This window comes from Hoplias malabaricus, chromosome X2 (genome assembly GCF_029633855.1).
Source record: "Hoplias malabaricus isolate fHopMal1 chromosome X2, fHopMal1.hap1, whole genome shotgun sequence".
Taxonomy (NCBI): domain Eukaryota; kingdom Metazoa; phylum Chordata; class Actinopteri; order Characiformes; family Erythrinidae; genus Hoplias; species Hoplias malabaricus.
Window position 1 is genome coordinate 20,733,558 of NC_089819.1, and position 22,236 is coordinate 20,755,793.

The window sequence follows — 22,236 nt, forward strand, 5'->3', positions numbered from 1 at the left end:
ATCACCGTTCTGGAACCATATATATACCCCAGGGAAAGCTAAGGATTCCACTCTGAAAGCACAGGTATGGGTTTAAACTTGCGTCTGCTTATCAGGCAAGTGTGTGATGCTGGTAACCAAACAGACAGCAAATATCAACACATTTATTATTAGTCAAAGTTTATTTATACAAATATTCTAAAAAATCTTTAACATTACAGGTCAAGTCAGAGTTATGCTGAGGAAAAAATCCATATGATAAACCTATTCTAACATTACTTCCTCATGTACACTAGTGTTGAGATGTTAATTTACATTTAAATAATTGTAAACACTAAAGATATTAAAACTGCATTTGGCATGTTTTCCTACAAATCCCATTTTCACCAATGCATTGCAAGTACAAGACCAGCAAGTATAGTATATACGATTGCTCTCGTTATAACCCATAATTTCCATCACTTGATAAAACTGGGCTATTTGCCTCTGGGTAATAAATTATGAGGTAATATTCTACACTGACAGAATATTATAGACAGGTAATATGCTCATTATTTGGACAGGTGCCATCTAATTTGTGACAAAATGAATATTTAAGGGATAGTCTCAGCCTAATAAGCAAGTATTCACGCAAGCAATAGACTAGAGTATGCTGCACTTTCAAATTTTAACATGTTAAACATCCCTGTCATCAGAGTACTGTCACTGTTTTGTTCAAAGAAATTTAAAGAACACCACGTATTAGCTGTTTAAAGGTTTTAAGAGTGTAAGAACAGCACTATTGACTTTGCGCGCCAGCTATATATTACGTTAGCTCTTTCTTTTTTAACTATTAACCGTATATTTTATATAATAAATTCAGAACTGATTTGGTAATAACAAATTTATTGATGCCGGTTTCAAGGGCGTCTCTGTTTTAATTTGCGTGAAGTCATGGCAATAAATGTATTCACTCTTAAACAGAGAAGCTACACCACCCTTGTGGCATTCATGGCTATGCGAACACTAGCTTGTTTGTAATTATGTAATATTACTGCAGGTTGTGGCTAGAGCAAATGCCTCTTCACGTTAAACTCCAAATTGCCTGTCTGGTCCGTAACATTGTGTTTCACTACATGCTCAAACTTGCACATCGTAACAAAACATTTGTGAATTTAGTCTACAACTTGTGCTTATATTTGAAACGAGATAATCTTTTAAATAAAGGCATCTTCTTGGTAGACACTCCCCAAATACTTAGGAAGAGTTCTCCAGGTTTTCTGAGGGTTCACTGAAACATATACATTGTACTTGTACTTCAGCTTTGTCTGCTCCTTTGGGGAATCATTGTGTGTAATATGCACATTTGAACACCCACCCATACACTGACTGACATTGATTCAGCCTTCCTGAAAGCACCCTATGTTTCTGTCTGCCACCGCCGCTATTCATGTGGTGCTACCAAAGGGTGTGGAGCACAGCTGTTTCAAAGCAGGCATTATGGTTGTTTACCGTTTTCGTGGTCACAGTTCGCGAATTTTGTTGATAGCATCTGCAGAAACACTCTACTTGGCAGCTATCCGTTAGAGAGTAGTCTAAAAAAACACCCAACATACCAAAGAGCAGGCTGGAAACAAACTAAATGGAAACATTGGATCAGGTTTCAAACAGAGGAACCCACCTCATACTGTTGCAAAACATTTTTCTACCAAAGAACTTTTTTTTTTTGAGGTTTGCTGTTTAGTTGGTCAAGTATGTATCGAACAATGGAGTGACTGTGCCATCCTTCCACTCAACAAGAATCTCCCCACGCTGGATGGAGGGGGATCTGGGGGGTCTCATGGGATGCTTGGTCAGAGGAGCTCTATCGCTGGGAACTGGTGATCCAGGCGGACTGACTGCTTCACCTGAAGAGTATGACTTAAGGACCACGACAGTTTTCTTCCTCCTGGCAGACAAAAAAACAAAACAAAACAATTAAGGCATTTAAATGAATAACAAAAAGCTCTTATAGGTTTCCATTAACTCAACTGTAGCAAACTGTTTATGTTTGCTTATGAAATCGTCTTTTACTTTTCACTAACAAATAATTAAAGCCACAAATTTGCATATTGCCTACATCAACACACATTTGTGGCCATGTATGACACACTTGTCTAAAACAAACAGATACAATTCAGTAAGTAATCTGTTATATCCACCTTCCCAAAGACAGAATGTTGTCCATCCTTTTGCCCAAACATGTGTTATGATCAGGTTATTGACTGGACTCACATTAATTAGATGTTTTTGCCCATTTATACCTCCTCAAAGCCCTGCCGTACAATAAGCATTATATAAACACAACAACAAAACACGTCTGTGGGCATTCATGGTCATACCGTCTGCACATGAATAGGCATTCACATACCGTATGTGTAAGGGAACATGGACCCGACTGTGCATAGCCTTAAAAACACAGAGGTGATAAGAATTATACTGAAAGGGGAGAATCTTACCTGTTTTGGTAGATGTTAAGGATGAGTATAACTGCTCCAAGGATGAGAGCAAGTGAGCTCAGGACCAGCATAGTCACCTTCCATCCCATTCCTGTCAGAAACAAACAATTCACTGTTTTGGCACTTTGGTTACCATTCATTTTCATGTTTAAGTACCATGGCTGGTATAATATTTAGTACAAATTATTACATTATAGTGGACAGGGAGTCCAGAAGGGTCCAGTTTAGAATAGAATAGCTTTATTGTTGCTGAAGAAACAATGTTCAAAAACAGCGTTAAAACACTGAACTGCAGTTTAAGCATCCTCTCTCAGACAGCAGTTAAAAGACAAACAGTACATGTGCAGAACAACAAAAAGATCATGTACAGGCTTGAGATTATTTAAAGTGCCGTGTGCAAATGGGTGGTGGGGGTGGGGGTGGGGGGTGTTCTGTGATTGTCCGTTAGGATGGGTGATTGTCTATTGATTCCACTAGTTATTCAGTCAGGATGGATTGGTTAAGGACAATTAAGGTTGTTGGGGTGGGGTGGAGGTTGATGACTTTCAAAGCCTGAGGAAAGAAGCTGTGTTTCAGCCTGTTTGTCTTTGCTTTTCATTTTCTGAGTCTCTTTTCAGAGGGGAGTATAAATGAATAATCTAAGCCAAAACTGAGGTTTATAATTTCCATTACTATCTCTCGTCAATCCCAGTGGTAGTGGATGAACCAGAGAACACATGTCCACTTCTCCACAACTCAGTGCCTTACATTCTTCTAGCCCACACTTAACAGTGGGTATGGTGCTTGTAAGATCATGTGCAGCTGCTCGTGAGCATGCATTTTCTGTTTTTCTGTGAAGTTGTGTATGCGCAATTGCACATCTGTGTCAGTAAGTAATTCAACGATGTACAAACAGTTGGAGATAAAGTGTATTTCCACGAGTCTGAACTACTTGAAACAGGCTCGTTATTCATTCTTGTCTTCTGCTGCCCTCTTGTGAGGATTACCACAAATTACAAAGACTTTTTAACAGTTTGTAAAACTTGAATTTGCCTGTTGCATATTTTACAATTGACACCATCATGATGACACTATGGAAAACTCACCATACTCCAGGCTGAGCTCATTCGGGGAGGCATCCATGCTGCTATTTTTCTCAGGAACCGAAGATGGGATTTGAGCTGGCTTGGTAGGAATGTCGTTGTTCACAGCTAAACAAATACAAAGCATGGCAGCATTGTAGTTTAAGTACATCAGTAGTTTTCAGCATAATCTCTACCTGTTACACAGACAATAACTTCTCTTCAAATGACTGGTCATTGACCCAATGATACAGATAAACAGTGGACTAGCTACTTCAAGGATATGTTATAATGGGAACAGGATGGAAAACACTTCTGAGTACATGAATAAGCGAATACTCTGTACTGTATTTCAATTTATTTATAAAGGTTCTGAGTTTTTAAGGACCAAAAACATTGTTTATTTATAAAGAGATTTGCTCTATTGAAAGGCAAATGAAATTTAGTAGTCCTTGACATGGACCATTTAACAGGAGGCCAGACAACCATAGGTAAGTAAAAAAGAGCATATGATAGATATATCACTGCTTCACAGTGCACAAAACTGGTGAGCGATTAAGTTGTCGCTTGTTAAAATACTGTATTCAGAAGAGTTATGTCAAGAGATCTGGTGTGAGGTGGCATTATTTTTCTAGGGGGGTGACAGCATGATATAAAGTCTGGTTAGTCTGGTGTAAATGACTCCTACACATGATCTTACGCTGCCACAGGCGGATTTTAGCAATGATTCGTTGTCCTGCCTTCTCTGGTTCATTCTGAGCGCCAAGGTTATCTGGTTCCTCCTCCTCACACACGGTCTGTTTGTTCAGTGTCCTCCACTTGCTGCTTTTTCCTCGCTCTGCCGACAAAAACACCCTAGAGGAGACCTGCTGAGCACTCAGATGTAAGCCTTTGCCATGCAGGGTTAGGTGGCCTTTCTTCGAGCAGCTCCAGAGCTGGCCTTCATCTTCCACAGGCCTACAGGTCTGCAGCCCTACGGTCTCGTGCTCTTGTGCTTGGATGGCAGTCAAGCATTTGCCCGTTTGTGGGTTTCTGAGGGTTTGGCTCTCTGAGCTCCAGCGCCATTCCTGAAGAGCCAAGCCTGGTTTGCACTCCTCCAGGCTCAGGCTGCTGTGGGCTTGACTCTCCTGAACCTGTATACACTTTCCCAAATGCTCATTCCTCATGCTCAACCCTGACACTTCTACTGAGGGAAAAGAGAAAAACTTTGGCACTAAATAAGAGAAGCTTATTTAGCAAAAATGAATTAGGCAAAGGGTAAGTACATTCTGTTTCCCAAAATACAGGTGCATATTTGTACTTTTTGTAACTTTTTAGAATCAAAGCATCTCATGAAACTCACTCACACACATATGTATTCAGTGAGGCTTTAGTTCTCACCAACACACTCATGTTACTGCTACACATGGGGACCAATATTTAGAATAATGCACTATGTTACACTATTTTACTAGTACAGACCTATTTTCAGAGCCATTTTGCAGTGTTGTTTAAATGTTTTGTATTAAATCTGAATCACTAATTAGTGCACTATAAAAGGCCTACTTTCATTCATCTATTCATTCATTTTCTGTAACTGCTTTATCCTGTTCAAGTCATAGTGAATCCAGAGACTTCTTTGTTCTGTGTACTATCTTTGTAAGGGATTTGGGTTCTTGAAAAAAGCAGTATAAAAGTAATTACAAAAACACAGAAACACACCCTGGACAGGGCACTTGTCCAACACAAGGCATCACACACTCACAGTGTCAGTCACACCTATGGGCGTGTTTCTGAATAGCCAGTTGAATTGTGTTCCTGGACTGTGGGGGGAAACCGGAGCACCCAGTAGAAACAAATGCAGACATGGGGTGAACACACAAAAACCCTCACAGACAGTGGCCTGAGTGTTGTGACAGCTACACACTTCCTGTTTCACTACATTATAATACTCACGAGGAAGTGCAAATTACAGTGTACACACAATATATGTCACAGCACAATGTACTATATTTCAGTGTGGTTTCTGATTTACAGTACAAAGAATATCCAGCACATATTTACAAAGTCTATGTGCTTAATGTAGTCTTTGAAAAGGCTTTAGGATTCTCCATGCTTCTTCTCTATACAGATCACTTTAAATCAAACACAATGTAGCAGTGAATGAGTTAATGAGCGAAAAACTCAACTCATCTTAATGTGTCCTATTGATGTAGCCTACCTATTGGAGCTGGCTTGTAACACACTCACATTTAGGTGTGCTTCACAGTAATAATGCTTTTTCTTTTTCGGTATTCCAATTTGCCTATATTCCATAATGTCTAAATTTCATTTATTTTGACAATTTATTATTTGAGTTACATTACTGAATTAGACTGTTAAAAAGTAAAATTATAAAATATAGATGTTTTGTTATGCCCGATTTGTTTAAATATTTAGGACTTTTTAAGGCAATATCATATTTTCTCACGTAATTCAACAAAGACTTGTAGCTTATTCCATATTACAAATTTCTAGAAATTGTAGTTTCCCCCAGAATTTGTGGTATATTTACAGAAATAACATCTAGCAAGTATTACAGCTAGCAACAAATGCTAGCTTAGTTAGCAGTCTTTTATACTTAGAATTCCGGCCGTCCCCTAATTCCGGCCACTGTCGTATATGGTGCAATTCCGCTCTCTCTCTTCGCCAATCGCATTGGGTAACTCAATAAAACATAGGATTAAGACCTAGTAGGGCATTTAAACATCAGTCTTGCAAAAAATCACACATCTAAACAATATTTAAGTATCTCTAACAGTGTTGTAATTCTTTGTGTGCAAAACTGCATGTGGAACACAACACATTTCCATTTCCTTTTCGCTAAAGATATTTCCCTCAGTGTAAAAGTTAGCTTACAGGTTAGCTTCCTTTTCTCTGAGGGGAAAATCTACCGCCATTGTAATCCTCACATATAGAGTACGGATACCAACACAGGACAAACGTAATCTCATTGTGAGCCTCTCAAAACCACGGAATGTGGTAGCAACGGTCTCGTTTGACTGTCACAAGCAGGGGAGGTGGCACCAATAATCTTAGCAGCATTGGCACCTACTTAAACAAAAGCGTTTTTATCTAAAAACATATTTTCTTTCAAAGTCAAGCAAGTCTTGGACATTAATCTACACATATTTGACTCCTGAAAAATGTTGATTTGAGTGAGTAAAGTACTTCTATTTATTTACAGTTAGCTAAGATTTCCAATATTGTAATTAAAGTGGCCGGAACTTGGGGTAATTAATGTAATTAAGCTAATCTGTGGCATCTGCATCTAAATCACTTTCTCTGGTTAAAAACAGCAACTGAGCCCTTAAGAAAGTGTACTCTGTGGGAACAATTCATATAATAATAATAAAAGCTCTGAATCTGTGTTTACCACTCTGCTTTTAACGGTTTAGCTAACGGCAGGTAGCCGGAGACTGGGGACGCCCCATATGACTCCATACACACTGCATAGGGCACGTCACACAACAACACAGTATTTGTTGTAGGGCACTTAGTGTTGTATGGGTAATTGTGTATCTTATTGTGGTGTATAATATGCTATAAAAACATACAAAATATTTAATTTAGATCTAAATCATTTACTTAGTGCCCTACGTAGTGTACTATGTAGGGTGCAGGGCGTAGAGAACAAGTCCAGACTCAGGGTAGATTTTGTGTTTTACCTCTGGAACAAGTATCGGTGTATAATTCATCGCCAGTAATGTTACATGTACGTTATCGGTTCCCTATGCATTGTTTGTGTTTATAATTGTGTATACGTGTTTATTTACCTTGCAGGAAAAGTGCAGTGACGGTTAAAGCGCAGAATGTCCTCCACTCTTCTCCTTCCATGACAGCGGTGATAAACACCTGTTTCTAAAGAGACTAAAACTTAACCCCCAAACTCTGGTGCTGATGTTTAAGCCAGCAGAACTAAAACTTGCAGTTTTGTCAGTTTCGGTCACTTTTTGCAGCAACGCCACGTTTGAAGATACAGAAACAGTGGATGCTTCCACTTCAGCTCGTAAACAAATAAGTTACTTAACACACACACACACACACACAAAACAACTCTTGGAGGAACACTGGCGATTTATAGCTGGTGGCAAGGAAATATGCAGAAAGCGTAAGTAGAGAATACTAATTTAGAAGAGATAATGGGAGGCAGTAAAGTACCCTTCACTTTGTGTGGGAGAAAGAGGGGGGAGAGAGGGGCTTGGCAAGTGTTTACCAAAACAGTCCCTTAAAGTAAAACGAGCAGTGTTGCGTACTACGTCTGTCTGACATGAGACACTTGCTTTCAGAATTATACACCTGTTCATCACAAATGACCAAACGTGACCCATTCTGGTGAAACAAAACAACTAGCATTGCTCCCAAACAGAAGTGTCACGTCCGCGCTTCCCCTGCAGTCCACAACAAAGCCGAATGTGGGCTGTTCCACAAAACAGGATTTATGAGTTAGCTAGATAAATAAATAAAGCCCAGAGTTGAGGACTCTCCAGTAGAATGACCCTCGGCTCTTTTTCTATAGAAAACATTGAATTTGAAGATTAATTAATCTACCAAATTAAGAACTAAATCTCTGGTAAGGTAGTGTCTAAAAGTACTTTCATTTGTTTTGTCAGTAAATTTAATTTTGTTTATTTTAATAACACTGCAGGGCGGCACGGTGGCGCAGCAGGTAGTAACAGCTCCAGGGACCTGGAGGTTGTGGGTTTGATTCCCGCTCCGGGTGACTGTATGTGAGGGGTTGGTGTGTTTTCACTGTGTCCGTGTGGGTTTCCTCCGGGTGCTCCGGTTTCCTCCCACAGTCCAAAAACACACGTTGGTAGGTGGATTGGTGACTCAAAAGTGGCCGTAGGTGTAAATGTGTGTATGTGTTGCCCTGTGAAGGACTGGCGCCCCCTCCAGGGTGTATTCCCGCCTTGCGCCCAATGATTCCAGGTAGGCTCTGGACCCACCGCGACCCTGAACTGGATAAGCGCTTACAGATAATGAATGAATGAATAACACTGCATATTACAGTATATAATAACAATAAATCAATACAACGTATAAACATTTAATATAATAAATATTAATATAACATTTAATATACAAATATGAAATGGCACCTGTGGATCCATAATGGATACATAAGCTTATTTGTGCTTTACTCATTGCAACCCTTGGGTCTTCTCACAAGTGTAAAGTAATGTTAAATTTTACATCAGATAAGCTGACAGAGTCCAGTGTGTACAACAATGTTCACCTTGACATATGACCTCCTCAGAAATAAAGCAACAAATAATTAAAATGAATTTAAAAGGTACACAGTAGTACCAATAATGATATTTTAATATGTTTTACTTATTAAATAGTTTCAGAGTCTTTTACTTTATTTTTAATAAATTAAAAGTCCTTGGATGTCAGCCCTTTGAGTACATATTTACAAGTAAAATATTACAGTTGCAAAATCTTTTGTTGTTTGTTTGAATTAAAAGTACTGTCTGGCACTTGTACATCACAAACAGACAGTAGTTACATTTTAAAATATGAAATGTGCAATACATATGGACATATTTTTTGTTTAGCTTTGAATATGAATTTGAATGAATTATTGCTAAAGTGATATTGGGATTAGTGATGACTAGGTAATGTCTGATATAAAGCCAGCATTATGGCTAGTGAACTGATTCTGTTTTTTAACTGAAATGTGCACCACTTTGAGGACCCTTCTTTCATTAAATGTAAGGACTCCTTTCTACTGCTTTGACTACCCTCAAATGTAGCTCTTGATCCACTAAAACAAAGGCAGTGTTCTCTTACTTTGTTTTCCATGCTGAGTGGATGTGCTGAAGCATCTGCTTAATATTTTCTTAATCGAGAACCTCAGTTATGTGTTTTTGCTGTGGAAATCATTTTCGTTCCAGGTTCTCTTCAGCTGGAATGTCCTGACACTGTGATATATAATGTCCTTTTGAAGCTTTGAGTCTGCTTCGTGAAGGTATTTCAGGGGGGTGTGGTTTTCTTTGCACTTCCAATGATGCCTGAGCTGCAGGGATTAGTTTCACAGCCCGGCCACTTCGTTTTCTGTCTCCTCTTGGTTCTCTCTGGGGAGATTCTGTTTTCTTCATTGACTGGCATCTCTGCTTTTGTAGTGGATAGTTGATGTCGAGCTCCTGTCCATCAAACCTACACCCCTGCTGATATAATAACATGTCAGTTACATTAATATTAAGCTGCTAATAAGTTTTTGAATTATTTATGGCTTTGTGAATAGAATATGTCATTAATCGGCATATTTATACTCAGCACACAAAGGAGGGAGAAGCCTGATAGAACGTAAACAGAAAATCCCATTCACAAAGCGAGAAGCTACAGCAAACAATTTGGCAAAAGGGTGTTGTGTGATTGGGTGTAGTTTTTGTTGATGACAATGGCTGTGAATATTGTAATATGATCAAATAATGGCGGCCTCTACCTCAGCAGGTAGTGTCGCAGTCACACAGCTCCAGGGACCTGGAGGTTGTGGGTTCGATTCCCGCTCCGCGTTTTGGTGTGTTCTCTCTGTGTCCGCATGGGTTTCCTCCGGGTGACTGTCTGTGAGTAGTTGGTGTGTTCTCTCTGTGTCCGCATGGGTTTCCTCTGGGTGACTGTAAGGAGTTTGGTGTGTTCTCCCTGTGTCCGCGTGGGTTTCCTCCGGGTGACTGTATGTGAGGAGTGTGGTGTGTTCTCCCTGTGTTTGCGTGGGTTTCCTCTGGGTGACTGTCTGTGAGGAGTTGGTGTGTTCTCCCTGTGTCTGCGTGGGTTTCCTCCGGGTGACTGTCTGTGAGGAGTTGCTGTGTTCTCCCTGTGTCTGCGTGGGTTTCCTCCGGGTGCTCCGGTTTCCTCCCACAGTCGGTAGGTGGATTGTCAACTCAAAAGTGTCCATAGGTGTGTGTGTGTGAGTGAGTGAGTGTTGCCCTGTAAAGGACTGGCGCCCCCTCCAGGGTGTATTCCCGCCTTGCGCCCAATGATTCCAGGTAGGCTCTGGACCCACCGCAACCCTGAACTGGATAAGCGCTTACAGATAATGGCTGAATGATCAAATAAAAAACCAAATCCTTATTTGAACTTGTGTGTGAGTGAAATGTTGCTGGTTCAATGAAATGTTGGAACAGCATTGTCTCCCCACTGAACATCCACAGCTGAGGTACACCCCACTCTAGTTGTGTGTGTGTGTTTGTGTTTACCAGGAACATTTTTACATTGTGGGGACCTGTTTACACACTCATATTTTGGTGAATTGTTTTCCTTGTGGGAAATAGCTGGTCCCCACAATGTAGCTCATTACATTTTAACATATAGAGATGTTTTAAGTTTTGGGACAAAGTTAAGGTTAAGCTTAACAACGTTTTTTACGGCTTTACGGTTTTACAGCTACTGAAAAGGAGGATACATTTACATTTACAGCATTTAGAAGATGCTCTTATCCAGAGTGACTCACAAAAAAAACTAGTACAAATAGTTTTGTGTCCAATCTCCCCTTGAGCTCAGATACTGCCAGAACAAGGGCCAGTGCTGATACCTAGAAAGAACTAAACATAGTAAGTGCAGCACACAGCGTCTAGTCAGTGCTCATACCTAAAAGGAAGTTAAGTGCAGTATGAGTGCAATCCTGTCTGTTATGGTGTGCACTTAAATTAATGCTCACTTAAGTGGGTCATAAAGAGATGGGTCTTCAGAACGACTTTGAAGACGGCGAGAGAGTCCGCTGTTTGTACAGCCAGTGGTAGTTCATTGCACCATTTGGGCACCAGGACTGAGAAGACTCTTGACGCTACTCTTCCATGTGTCTTTGCGGATAGCGAGTCAAATCGAGCTGTGCTTGAAGCTCAAAGGGCTCAAGGTGCAGCCTGTCTCTTGACCATTGCCATAAGGTGGGGGGGGGGGGAGGGGGCGGGTGAGGGGGTTCGTTCTTGGCTTTGTAGGCAAGCATGAGAGTTTTAAACCAGAGTTTTAAGTCAGTGAAAAGAGCGCAGCAGTGGAGTTTCCAACTTTTGCTAGCAAACAAATAAAGTGTTTAGGAAAACTGAGTGCTGTGCTAGTTTTCTATTAACTTTAAAGGACATTTCAGCATGGTCCAGATCATTACCTGTGAGGACTTTGCTATTCTGATCACTGGCACGCAGCCTTCAGCCCAAGAATCTGTGACCGAAGGTAGAGGTTCAGCGTCTTCTTTCACGTCTAAGATTGTGGTTGGTTCATCGCTGTCGTCACGCATTAGGTACTGACACTTTATCACCTGGACCATGGCATCTCTGGCCCACACCACAGTGAATGGCACTAGCTGTGTGAAGAAGACCAATGCTCCTTTATGAATAATGTATTAAGGCTAGTTGGTATTTTCCATTACTGACATGTATTACCTGTTTCTCAAGGTACAACTTGTAACACTTTTCTGTCACACTGTCCACCAGTTCCTCCACTATGTCTGCCACAACATCCTCTCCTTCTTGCTGAGATATCATGGACAGCCAGTCAGACTCACTGAGATAGCCAGGGACGATGTCCACTGGGACTGGAGTTTGCATGTGAGGTGGGGGCTGTGCGGGTGTGGCCCGTCCCTTTTCAGCTCGGTTCTTGGATGTGGCACGTGACATGGTTCCTAAGAAGTTAATAATATATTAATAAGTTATGGATCAACAAAACTTTTGGAATTATTTGGAGCAATAATTTAATCTAAAACTATCCTTCAGTATCAGTACCTGACCTCACTACTTCTTTAAGGCTTGTATCCTCACAGTGGGAGTGCATCTATGCTCCCAGTGGCCTAAAGTCCCTGGGGCCTGTTCTGAGGGCCTTAGCTGTCTTTGTTCCAAAGCTCCTGATTTGCCATGGTCCTGTTTTCCCTGCTTCAGCATTCAGTTAACACATTTCTGTTCTGTAATCGCTTAAACCTGATTAGGGTTGCAACGTGTCTGAATCCTACCTGTTATCGGTGGACGCAAGTTACGAACACACCTTGAACATGGATCCGGTCCATTCACTCACAAACACCAGTGGCCAGGTTCACACAGCCAAAATTCTTACTTTTTTGATTGTGAGAATAACCTGGAGCACCAGGAGGTGTTCACTAAAAAGCTGATCCATATCATTCATTCATTATCTGTAACCACTTTTCCAGTTCAGGGTCACAGTGGGTCCAGAGCCTACCTGGAATCATTGGGCGCAAGGCGGGAATACACCCTGGAGGGGGCGCCAGTCACCGTGCCACCCTGAACCATATCAATTATATTTCATAAATATTATACTTTAATGGGAGATTACTTTAAAACTGCTTTTCAAATACAACAAAACTAGAGACATCCCATTATGTGCTATAGAGCTGGGGAACACAGGACACTGTAAGAGCACATCTGTAGAAATGAGGAACATGGGACACTGTCATGTTATAAATTGGTGTCATATATAACACTATGGAACATAAGGTAAAATAGGAATGCCCTGTTCCAGTAGTCTAGATTAATGCAGAGTCCTCTAAGAGCTGGAGGCTTTATCACTAAGTGATATTGAGTTCAGAAACCATTGTAACGTTAGTAATATGCTTTAATGACAGCATACTTGGTACGTTTAATGTAATTTTATCAGAAATCGGTTTTCGTAATTAAATGTCTATTCTTGTGAGACTGAAGTGTATGACGTTATCATTAGAAGCTATAATTTACTGCTGGAGACTTACCGACTTTACAGTTAGTTTACAATATCGCACATTATAGTTGGTTTTCCGTTATTTCCAGTGAAAACTCAGTGAGAAACGTTCCTCGTTCTTTGGCCGGCCGCGCCTGATCTGTTAGTTGCTAGGCAACACAAGCCGCTGAGCCTTTGGCCACGCCCCAAACATCCGCCTACATGAGAGAACGACGAATGGTCATGTTCCAAATAGTGTACTTGAGGCTATACGCTAGTACACTACATACTACTCTACACTTAAAAGTGCACTCGAAATGCTCTACAAACCGGGGCTGTGTGAAGTAAAGGTAGTTTTATTATATTATGTTAATAAAGGTTTTTAAATTACTGGAGTAAAAATAAAGTGATTAATAATGATTAAAAAAGTAAAGTAAGACTAGTCAAACAACATGATTAGAAGTGTACAAATACGTGCTTTGTTTAAAAAGTACAGCAGATGAACTGAAGCCGTTAAAGAATTTATTTGTGTGATTTATTCAGACGACTGTAAATTAATTTGGAAATGTATAGAGGCTGTCATGTACTAAAACAATCAGTGTTATTTAAAAATAATCAAAAACCAAGGGTATGACCGATCACAAATCAGCAGAGACTTTATCAGCAGTTCAAAACACCAACTAGAAACCCTGGTACATTTTTCCTAATGTTTAGTTTTTTATGTCAATGTATAGTGCATCTAAATGTTTGAAAAGCTTACGCGCAAACAACCCTTTATTAATAAAGAAAAAAAATACGGTCCTCCTGGTCTCCAACACTTGTAACGTCTCATACTGGAACTCACAAGAACACTACGCACTAGTTAGGCGTTCTAGAAAGAACACGAGTACGCCGATCGGAGCGCAGCCTGTGTGAGCGCGTTACGTGGCTGATGCCGTCCCCATGGCTGCAGAAGACGCGCAGTGGTAAGAGCCGTTGTGTTTGTGTGAGTGAAAAATGGCGGTTATAGTATTCGCTAATAGTAACTTTAAATGTGTTGTGTGTTGCCAGTGGGTAGCTGTATTTACGTTACAGCCTCCGTACTTACACCGAATACGGATGCACTGGCTGTGTGCATTATCTATTACTACACAAACACTGCAGCTAATGGTAGTTGGCTGTAGCTTGGTGGCTAATTTAACCAAATGTCCTTGTCTCAAATTAACGTAATTTGAACGTAGATAACGTAGCGAGCTCCAGTCAATTAAGGAGTGTTGTATCTACGAAACGTACACCAGTCTGCTATAACTGTAATTTGACCGTCTTGTTCATACACTCGTTGACCATTTTATCAGCTTCATTTGTAGTTCTACAGTTACAGAACGCAGTCCTCCTTAGCCCCAGTTCACCCTGTTCCTCAATGGTAGGGAGCACTACAGATTAGGTGTGATTTGGATGGTGGTTCATTCTCATTGCTGCAGTGACACTGTCGTGGTGGTAGTGGTGTGTTGGATTTGAACGAGTGGATCAGACACAGCAAAAGAGTATAAATAGATGCACATTAATCATTGTAATGTGTCAAGAAGAAGAGGAATAGTCTCTGACTTCATCTGTCTTTGTGTTTTAGAAGGAGTCGTGGAAGAGTAATTTCATTTATTTGTTCAGAAATGGCAAAAATGTATCACAAAGAAAAGAGCATCCAGATCAAGAGCAGTGCATCTGCCCTCTACAACAACCTCAGTGTGCTGCGCATTGCCCCCCGGTGTCTCACCTACTTCACTGTGGTCCACGCTAATGTGGTCAACATGGTTAGTGCCTCCTGGGATGGACTGAACTACTCACATCGACAGCTGCAGTCCAAAGAAGGCAACGTGGCCACCAGCTCCTCTCTCATCATGCAGGTAATGTTCCTAACTCACTCTGTATGTACACCCTCATTATAAAAGAGTGATCACTGTTGACCTGGAAATCACTGACACAGAATGTGCATGTACAACAGTAAAAGTGGCCAATGAGTATGTTATATAGGCCTGTGATTTGCAAGTGTTTCACACAAGCTGTGGCATAAGAATACAGAGTCAGATATTTGTGCTCTGTCTATGTCAGAAAACATGAGATAAAATGAGCTGATTTTGTACTGCATCCAATGTAGGCTCTTCGGTATTGTCCTGCCCCCTTGGCTGAGCCTCTCCAGTCGCAGTGCTGGAGTCCTGTTTATGTGAGAGCAAAAAACGAGTAAACAAACAAAACAGGCATGAAGAACTAAGGGTACTGATAAAATAATGTGAAAACAAAGAGATCTAAGTGAAAATGGCCACATAGAGAAAGGAAAAGATGCTGAAACTAGTTGTTTTGAACAGTGCCCATTAGGCATGGTAAAATTGGTGTTGTGTTAAAATCTTGACCAAAGCTGGTCACAGACATTTCATTAAGACACCAGGGAACTGTGTGAAAAGTGTATAATACGTCTTCTCTAACGTCAGTAGGATGTGTGCATTATTAACAGCAGGTGTAATGTCTTTGGTAAATATTCTGTTGTGTTATGTGCAGGCAGCGTGGTGTGTTCTACCATCTAGAGACCTGCTTGTCCTAACATCTCAGAAAGGGATACAGGTGGGTCATCAATATACACATTTGGCTCCCAAATATCCAACATGTCACTGTGTGTGTTCTAAATGTCTGTGTGTATATACTAGATGTATGAGTCTGATGGATCCATCATGGTGTATTGGCATGCACTGGACACTCCTGAGACTCCCACAGGTAAACTTCTAAAACACAGTGCTGTTGAGTTGCCTATTAAATATATATATATATATGTGTGTGTGTGTGTGTGTGTGTGTGTGTGTGTGTGTGGATACTCATATCATTTCTTCTGTATCAGCTCAAGCTGTTTTTGCACGAGGGATTGCTGCTGTGAGAGAGAAATACATCTGTGTGGGTAAGTGTGACAAAACACTACTACACCTTCATTTTTTATAATGGTCTGTTTATAATGAAGTCATATCCTAAAAATTTGCATTAATCCCTGCATTCCCATTAGGGGTCTCGTCTGGTGCACTGTTGATATTTGATGTTCCCAGTAAAGGGAGTAACATCACACTTTCCGAAGTCCTGGAGGAACACACAGAGGCTATCACAGACCTGGCCTCTGAGTGCTCAGGCAGCACGGTAACGTACCACCACACTCCACACATCAATCAGTGTGAACATGATGAATCGGATGCATAAGATTTACAGGGGAAAATCAGATCTAACTTGAAACTAATCATGGTGAGGTTTGATCCCTGATGAACTGTAATACAATAAGACATTAATCCATTTTTTAATATAGCACACTAATTAGCACCTTGTTGTGTCTTCTGAACCTGTACAGCTGCTTGGTTGTAATTCAGCACAGGAAGTCTAGTTTACTTTATTAATTCATTGAAGCTTTCATTTTAAAGCAGAATCTTTTATGTCTCCCTCTCTCAGGAGTGTATAGCTGACTTGGTGAGCGCTGATGACTCAGGCCTTCTCTGTGTGTGGAAGTCAGGAGGAGACTTCCAGCTTCTCAACAAGATCCCTGGATTCGAGTAAGCCCACAACCAGCTTTACTTCAGTTCAGCTCATTGTTATCTCTCAAAGAGAAACTTGGTTCACAGGCAGTCACTAACAATACAATCCATACATTCATTCATTCATTATCTGTAACCCTTATCCAGTTCAGGGTCGCGGTGGGTCCAGAGCCTATCTAGAATCATTGGGCACAAGGTGGGAGTACACCCTGGAGGGGGCGCCAGTCCTTCACAGTGCAACACTCACTCACTCTCTCACACACACACACACACACACACACACACACACCTATGGACACTTTTGAGTCGCCAATCCACCTACCAATGTGTGTTTTTGGACTGTGGGAGGAAACCAGAGCACCCAGAGGAAACCCACACAGACACAGGGAGAACACACCACACTCCTCACAGACAGTCACCCGGAGGAAACCCACGCAGACACAGGGAGAACACACCACACTCCTCACATACAGCCACTCGGAGGAAATCCACGCTGACACAGGGAGAACACACCACACTCCTCACAGACAGTCACCTGGAGGAAACCCACGCAGACACAGGGAGAACACACCACACTCCTCACAGACAGTCACCCGGAGGAAACCCACGCAGACACAGGGAGAACACACCACACTCCTCACAGACAGTCACCCGGAGGAAACCCACGCAGACACAGGGAGAACACACCACACTCCTCACAGACAGTCACCCGGAGGAAACCCATGCAGACACAGGGAGAACACACCACACTCCATACATACATACAGTAGAATATAAAATAATAAAACACATGAATACAACAGCTATAACAAACACTGACTGAACAAATTCAAAGAGGAGCAAACAACGTGCGAGCAGAGAGCTTTTCTTATTTAGCAATATGATTGCACTAGTGTTTTTGAACTTCATGAAACTATAATGAGCACACAGAAAGAAATACGAATGTGATGAATGTCCTGTTGTTATTGGACATATTGTTTCTGAATCCTTCTATAGCTGGCAGAAAAGTGGAAATGATTTTTAGATTTGACCTTTCGCACCCCACCAGCATTACCTGCTCCTCTGTGAAGCTGTGGAAAGGCACTGTGATAGCCGGCTATGGCAATGGACAGATCCGCCTGTATGAGGGTGTCACTGGGATACTGCATGCTGAGGTCAATGCCCATGCTCGCTGGATCTACTCACTAGACATTGCTCCTTTCACTGGGCTGGTAAGAAAAACAGACATCCTTCATGTTCTTCAGTCTCCAAAAATGCCAGATTAACAAGTGAAATCATGTATTAGTCAATGCGTTTATTATTTCTCATTATGAGACAGTTGTAAGAATATGATAAAAAAAAATTCAACCCATGTCTAGATGATGGTTTTTGCATGTTTTATGTTCTATTCCATAATGAGGAATAGAAGATGTTTTCACTTATTATTAAGATTTATATGTTGGTATTCATAACATTGATATATGAACAGTGATTGTATGTGTTTTTTCTCTGTTAACTCCAAGCTGCTGTCTGCTGCTGAGGACTCCTTGGTTCGAGTGTGGCATTTAGCTCTCACTCCAGAAACAAACGGTTTGGAGGTCAGAGATTGCACAGCTTTCATTTTGGCCTAAACATTTAATTTTGTATTTGATATGCTTAGGTATTCATGGCTTGTGAGATGCATTTTATGCAGAAAATCCCATTGAATTTAATAACAAATTGTAGCATAATTGAGTTACATGCATATCGTCACTGTCCAAAAAACATGTACATCTCCAAAATAGTAACTTTATAGGAGAAGAAAAAATCCATTCTTAACTTTCAATGGAAAGGTCATGAAAATCAAAAGTTTTTAAATTCCAAGAAATTCTGGAGCATTTCTATTGGTCCATTCATCATTAGGTTTTCTCAGTGTGTAGCACAGCTGCTGTGTCGCAGTCACACAGCTCCAGGGGCCTGGAGGTTGTGAGTTCGAGTTCCGCTCCAGGTGACTGTCTGTGAGAAGCTGGTGCGTTCTCACTGTGTCCGCGTGGGTTTCCTCCTACAGTTCAAAATCACACGTTGGTAGGTGGATTGGCGACTCAAAAGTGTCCGTAGGTGTGTGTGTGTGTGTGTGTGAGAGAGAGTGAGTGAGTGTTGCCCTGTGAAGGACTGGTGCCCCCTCCAGGGTGTATTCCCGCCTTGCGCCCAATGACTCCAGGTGGGCTCTGGACCCACCGTGACCCTGAACTGGATAAGCAGTTACAGATAATGAATGAATGAACAAAAAATTGAGAAAAACATAGATGCGTGTTTTTCTTTGGACATAGACGATATAAAAGTGCATCTGTGGACTGTAACTTGATCTGATTTTAATTTTAAAAAATACTTGGTTACACTTCCCATCAATCCTCTATAATAATAATGTATAAATGCATCTACTAAGGTTTATGAATACATGATTCCTAGGAAATGTCACCAAATATTTAGTTTTCCTTTCTTTGAATAGCCCTACATCTTTGTAATATTTTTAAGCACAGTTCAACGGTACCATTCTTTTTTTTCCTGCTTTCAGATCGAGCACCTTTATAATGAGTGTGTGACAGACACTCAGATTTGTGGAGCTAAGTTCTGTGATGGTGACGGCTACGCTTTTGCTGTTACAGGCTACGACTTGAGTGAGATTATCCGCTACACACAGGCTTGAAGACTGCCCTTCTCTCTGTTTTTCCTAACGAATGTTATTGTAAGACACAGTGCTTCACTGTGAGATTGTAGAAGTTGTGTTTAATCTGGTTTACAGTATATGAAGAGACGTGCTCTGTGTACTGTAGTACAGGCTGAATGGTGGGTTCAAAGAGGCATGTATTCACTGGTGTGATGTAATTCTACATGTAAGAGTGGAACTGCTGCTTAAAGAGAAGGTCCAGCAAAAATCTGATTTACTTAATTCACTTGTAGTCGATTAGCCTAGACCTGTTTGGTGTCCAAAGATGGCTGCTTTTCTCCAGTTTTGAAGCTATATGTCATGAATGCCAACAAATTGACAGTGTGCACTGTGCAAATGACATACCGTTGTTTAAATTCTGGTTTAAAGTTGAGCCATGTCTGAGATAATGTTTCTGACAGCTGTCAGTTGCCAGAATTTTTTGCCAAAAAAAACATGACTAATAACTAAACTGTGATAATAACATATTAGTTTAAATGGCCATTCAAATATAAGTTACAGAGTACTTATAATTTGGACCCTGTGCACACTTGGCATTTACACGCATCTGGGGTGATCTGATCACAAGGGACTGCCCTAACTGCACAGCCTTTTACACCTGGCGTTCTGAATGCATCTTTGGTGGCCATTCGTGATTAGGTTTCTACATATTTTCCACTAAAGGAAGTGCTGCACACATATGACACACTTCTGCTGCACTTGTTTTCACACAGAAATGTCCTGTGAATCCTTGATCACTTTCCACAAACTTTTCACTTTGATCACCAACTTATGGTAGAGGAGGCACTTCAGTGCTGTCCTGAGTCCATTGGGACACATTAATGTTCACACTACAGATGTGATGTGGCCTGATGTGTCCCAGACAACCTCTGAATATCGTTTGAGTGATTGGATTATAATGGGTACCCTGTTCATACTTGTAGTTGTTGACCAGGCCACAGATGATCCTATCACCAATTAACACGTTAATGCCAGGTGTGAACAGGGTATTAGTCACATAATTCTTTAATTTATTTCATTTCCAGTCAAAAACAGTCAGTATGTAGGAAGTTATTCATTTTTTAAAATGTGCGTTAGAGAGAGACTTTATTACACAGATGCCTCCAATGGTTAATATCATTTCAAATCATACCTGTTTTTAATTTAATTTTTCCCTTCCATCCTTCCAGTCTTACAAACAACTTGTGTCTTTCAGTTGCAAAGACACTAACGTAAACAGAAGCACCTACTCCTATACACCTTTCTGCTTAGCAAATTTTCCTATCATGTGCATGTACATTCCTTAACAGACAACCAAGCAAAACGTGATAAACCACCAGAACTGTGTTGATCACAGAAACAACACTCAAGCCTTTACTTTTTATGAGGCAGGTGTTTCTGTCCATCTCTCCACTGTAAGGACACAACTCAGGCTTTGGTTCTGAAAATGTAGAGAGAAACGTAAATAAAAAGAAAGAACACAAAATTCTCTAGGACATCAAAACTGAATGTCTGAGATGTGGAGAGAGCTGGTATGGACTAATTAGTCTAAATTTGTATTTGGGATCACCTGGGTTGTGAGAATTTGCAAATTCAAACAACTTCTAAGACTCCCAAGAGCATTCTTGGGCTTATAAAGAAACCCAAACATTCTCTATTGAAGATAAAGGCAACGTGAAAATTAATTCTGATTTTTAGCTTCCATGACATTTTCTGGTATTATAAAGAATAAAATGTTTATTTTTATGAAGATAAAAAGCGAATATATTTCCTTAAAGATCATTTTGACTGGGAAGTGAATGAAGAGGCATCTCTGACAATGCACAATTCTGTAAACATGTGTATGTTCTTAGTAGTGCGTATTGTCATGTGCAGTCATGCTTTAGTGAGCAGTGATCATTTTATGTGGCTGAAGTGGATGTTGTGTTAAACGTAGTTGGAATGTATTTATATATCAATGTTTCTCTATAAAATAGTATGTGAGGCTATTTTTCCTGTTATAATTACAGTGTTATATTTTCTTTCTGAAAATTATGTATGAGAGAATAAGTGTGTTAGTCAATAAATCTTGCATTTTATCATTTTTTGTTGCTTTTCTAGAGGTCCACCAATAGATGGAGCTACAATTGAAGCCTGGAAGCTTTCCCCTCTAAAATGGCACATGGAGTGTTTTGGGTTATTACAATGTTACTGAACTGATAGCAATGTGACACGACTTATTATAAATTTGATGCCTAGCACTTACAATATGACCGTAACTGCCAAAGATGTAACAGAACCGACTATTCTTACTATCAACGGAGTGTATAATCTAAAAGAAGAACCAGTGGTTTTGGTTACACTTGGGAGCTGACCCATTTAAGCAACTTCATCTTTTCTTTTTCTAACAGGAGGGTATACAACACATATTGCACAGCCATGTGACAGTTTGATGATTAGGTAAGATATGACATCACTGACCAAAGAACATATGCAAACATCTGCTAAATGCTTTAGATCATGTTTCCTTCTTTCAACTTTAAAGTATAATGTTAGGACAGTTGCCATCAATAATACTTACTAAGCACTATGCCAATTATCATAATTATTAAATAAGTCATATTTTTATATGAAGGCCAAACAATAAAATTGACCTAACTGAACATTATCAAGCCATGTACTATCCAAGCATGCATTCAAAGAAAGTTTCCAGAGTTCAAATATTCAATGGAGTTCAAATATAAAATAAAAATGTATACAGAACATCCTCCTAACAACTATGCAAGCTCTAGTACAGGGGGGTGGTGGGAGTGAAGGAACATCACTGTCCTTGTCCTTCAATCCACGGCGGAGGTGCCCTTGAGCAAGGCGCAGAACCCACA

The 22,236-nt window shown here is 40.5% G+C and overlaps 3 protein-coding genes across 14 annotated transcripts; 1 reads left to right on the forward strand and 2 right to left on the reverse strand.

Moving 5' to 3' along the window:
• Positions 1–201: 201 nt before the first annotated feature.
• LOC136676684 (uncharacterized) lies at positions 202–7,661 on the reverse strand. Of its 5 annotated transcripts, none has more exons than XM_066653855.1 (5): positions 7,312–7,661; positions 4,206–4,700; positions 3,542–3,646; positions 2,457–2,547; positions 202–1,906 (listed from the first exon to the last, which is right to left on the reverse strand). In XM_066653855.1, exons 1-5 carry the CDS (start codon positions 7,370–7,372, stop codon positions 1,699–1,701), a joined length of 960 nt encoding a protein of 319 aa, XP_066509952.1. In that variant the 5' UTR covers positions 7,373–7,661; the 3' UTR covers positions 202–1,698. The 5 variants fall into 5 exon arrangements, with proteins under 5 accessions (XP_066509952.1, XP_066509953.1, XP_066509954.1 ...); XM_066653856.1 differs by having other exon boundaries at positions 4,218–4,700; positions 7,312–7,658; XM_066653857.1 differs by lacking the exon at positions 7,312–7,661 and adding an exon at positions 6,430–6,552.
• LOC136676683 (WD repeat-containing protein 54-like) lies at positions 7,593–21,533 on the forward strand. Of its 6 annotated transcripts, none has more exons than XM_066653849.1 (10): positions 7,593–7,646; positions 14,781–15,054; positions 15,704–15,766; positions 15,850–15,916; positions 16,038–16,094; positions 16,197–16,324; positions 16,628–16,728; positions 17,759–17,921; positions 18,213–18,287; positions 19,244–21,533. In XM_066653849.1, exons 1-10 carry the CDS (start codon positions 7,636–7,638, stop codon positions 19,373–19,375), a joined length of 1,071 nt encoding a protein of 356 aa, XP_066509946.1. In that variant the 5' UTR covers positions 7,593–7,635; the 3' UTR covers positions 19,376–21,533. The 6 variants fall into 6 exon arrangements, with proteins under 6 accessions (XP_066509946.1, XP_066509951.1, XP_066509948.1 ...); XM_066653854.1 differs by lacking the exon at positions 7,593–7,646 and adding an exon at positions 13,451–13,524 and having other exon boundaries at positions 14,819–15,054; XM_066653851.1 differs by lacking the exon at positions 7,593–7,646 and adding an exon at positions 13,986–14,139 and having other exon boundaries at positions 19,244–21,532.
• Positions 8,639–13,363, reverse strand: LOC136676685 (uncharacterized protein C2orf81 homolog). Of its 3 annotated transcripts, none has more exons than XM_066653861.1 (5): positions 13,227–13,323; positions 12,253–12,396; positions 11,914–12,152; positions 11,640–11,834; positions 8,639–9,705 (listed from the first exon to the last, which is right to left on the reverse strand). In XM_066653861.1, the coding sequence occupies exons 2-5, from the start codon at positions 12,299–12,301 to the stop codon at positions 9,421–9,423; spliced, it is 768 nt and encodes a 255-aa protein (XP_066509958.1). In that variant the 5' UTR covers positions 12,302–12,396; positions 13,227–13,323; the 3' UTR covers positions 8,639–9,420. The 3 variants fall into 3 exon arrangements, with proteins under 3 accessions (XP_066509958.1, XP_066509957.1, XP_066509959.1); XM_066653860.1 differs by having other exon boundaries at positions 8,639–9,708; positions 13,227–13,320; XM_066653862.1 differs by lacking the exon at positions 12,253–12,396 and having other exon boundaries at positions 8,639–9,708; positions 13,227–13,363.
• Positions 21,534–22,236: the final 703 nt, after the last annotated feature.

Bases quoted from the DNA above. Each gene is read 5' to 3' on its own strand.
- LOC136676685 (XM_066653860.1), bottom strand. From the start codon at position 12,301: ATGCACTCCCACTGTGAGGATACAAGCCTTAAAGAAGTAGTGAGGTCA. The intron at 12,153-12,252 runs GTACTGATACTG...TTAACTTCTTAG, and splicing joins TAAAGAAGTAGTGAGGTCAG to GAACCATGTCACGTGCCACA. The intron at 11,835-11,913 runs GTAATACATGTC...TTCTTCACACAG, and splicing joins AGTTGTACCTTGAGAAACAG to CTAGTGCCATTCACTGTGGT.
- LOC136676684 (XM_066653855.1), bottom strand. From the start codon at position 7,372: ATGGAAGGAGAAGAGTGGAGGACATTCTGCGCTTTAACCGTCACTGCA. The intron at 3,647-4,205 runs GTAGGAGTCATT...GTATTTGTTTAG, and splicing joins GTGGCAGCGTAAGATCATGT to CTGTGAACAACGACATTCCT. The intron at 2,548-3,541 runs GTGAGTTTTCCA...TGTTTCTGACAG, and splicing joins TGAGCTCAGCCTGGAGTATG to GAATGGGATGGAAGGTGACT.
- LOC136676683 (XM_066653849.1), top strand. The intron at 15,767-15,849 runs GTGGGTCATCAA...TGTATATACTAG, and splicing joins CATCTCAGAAAGGGATACAG to ATGTATGAGTCTGATGGATC. The intron at 18,288-19,243 runs GTCAGAGATTGC...TCCTGCTTTCAG, and splicing joins CAGAAACAAACGGTTTGGAG to ATCGAGCACCTTTATAATGA.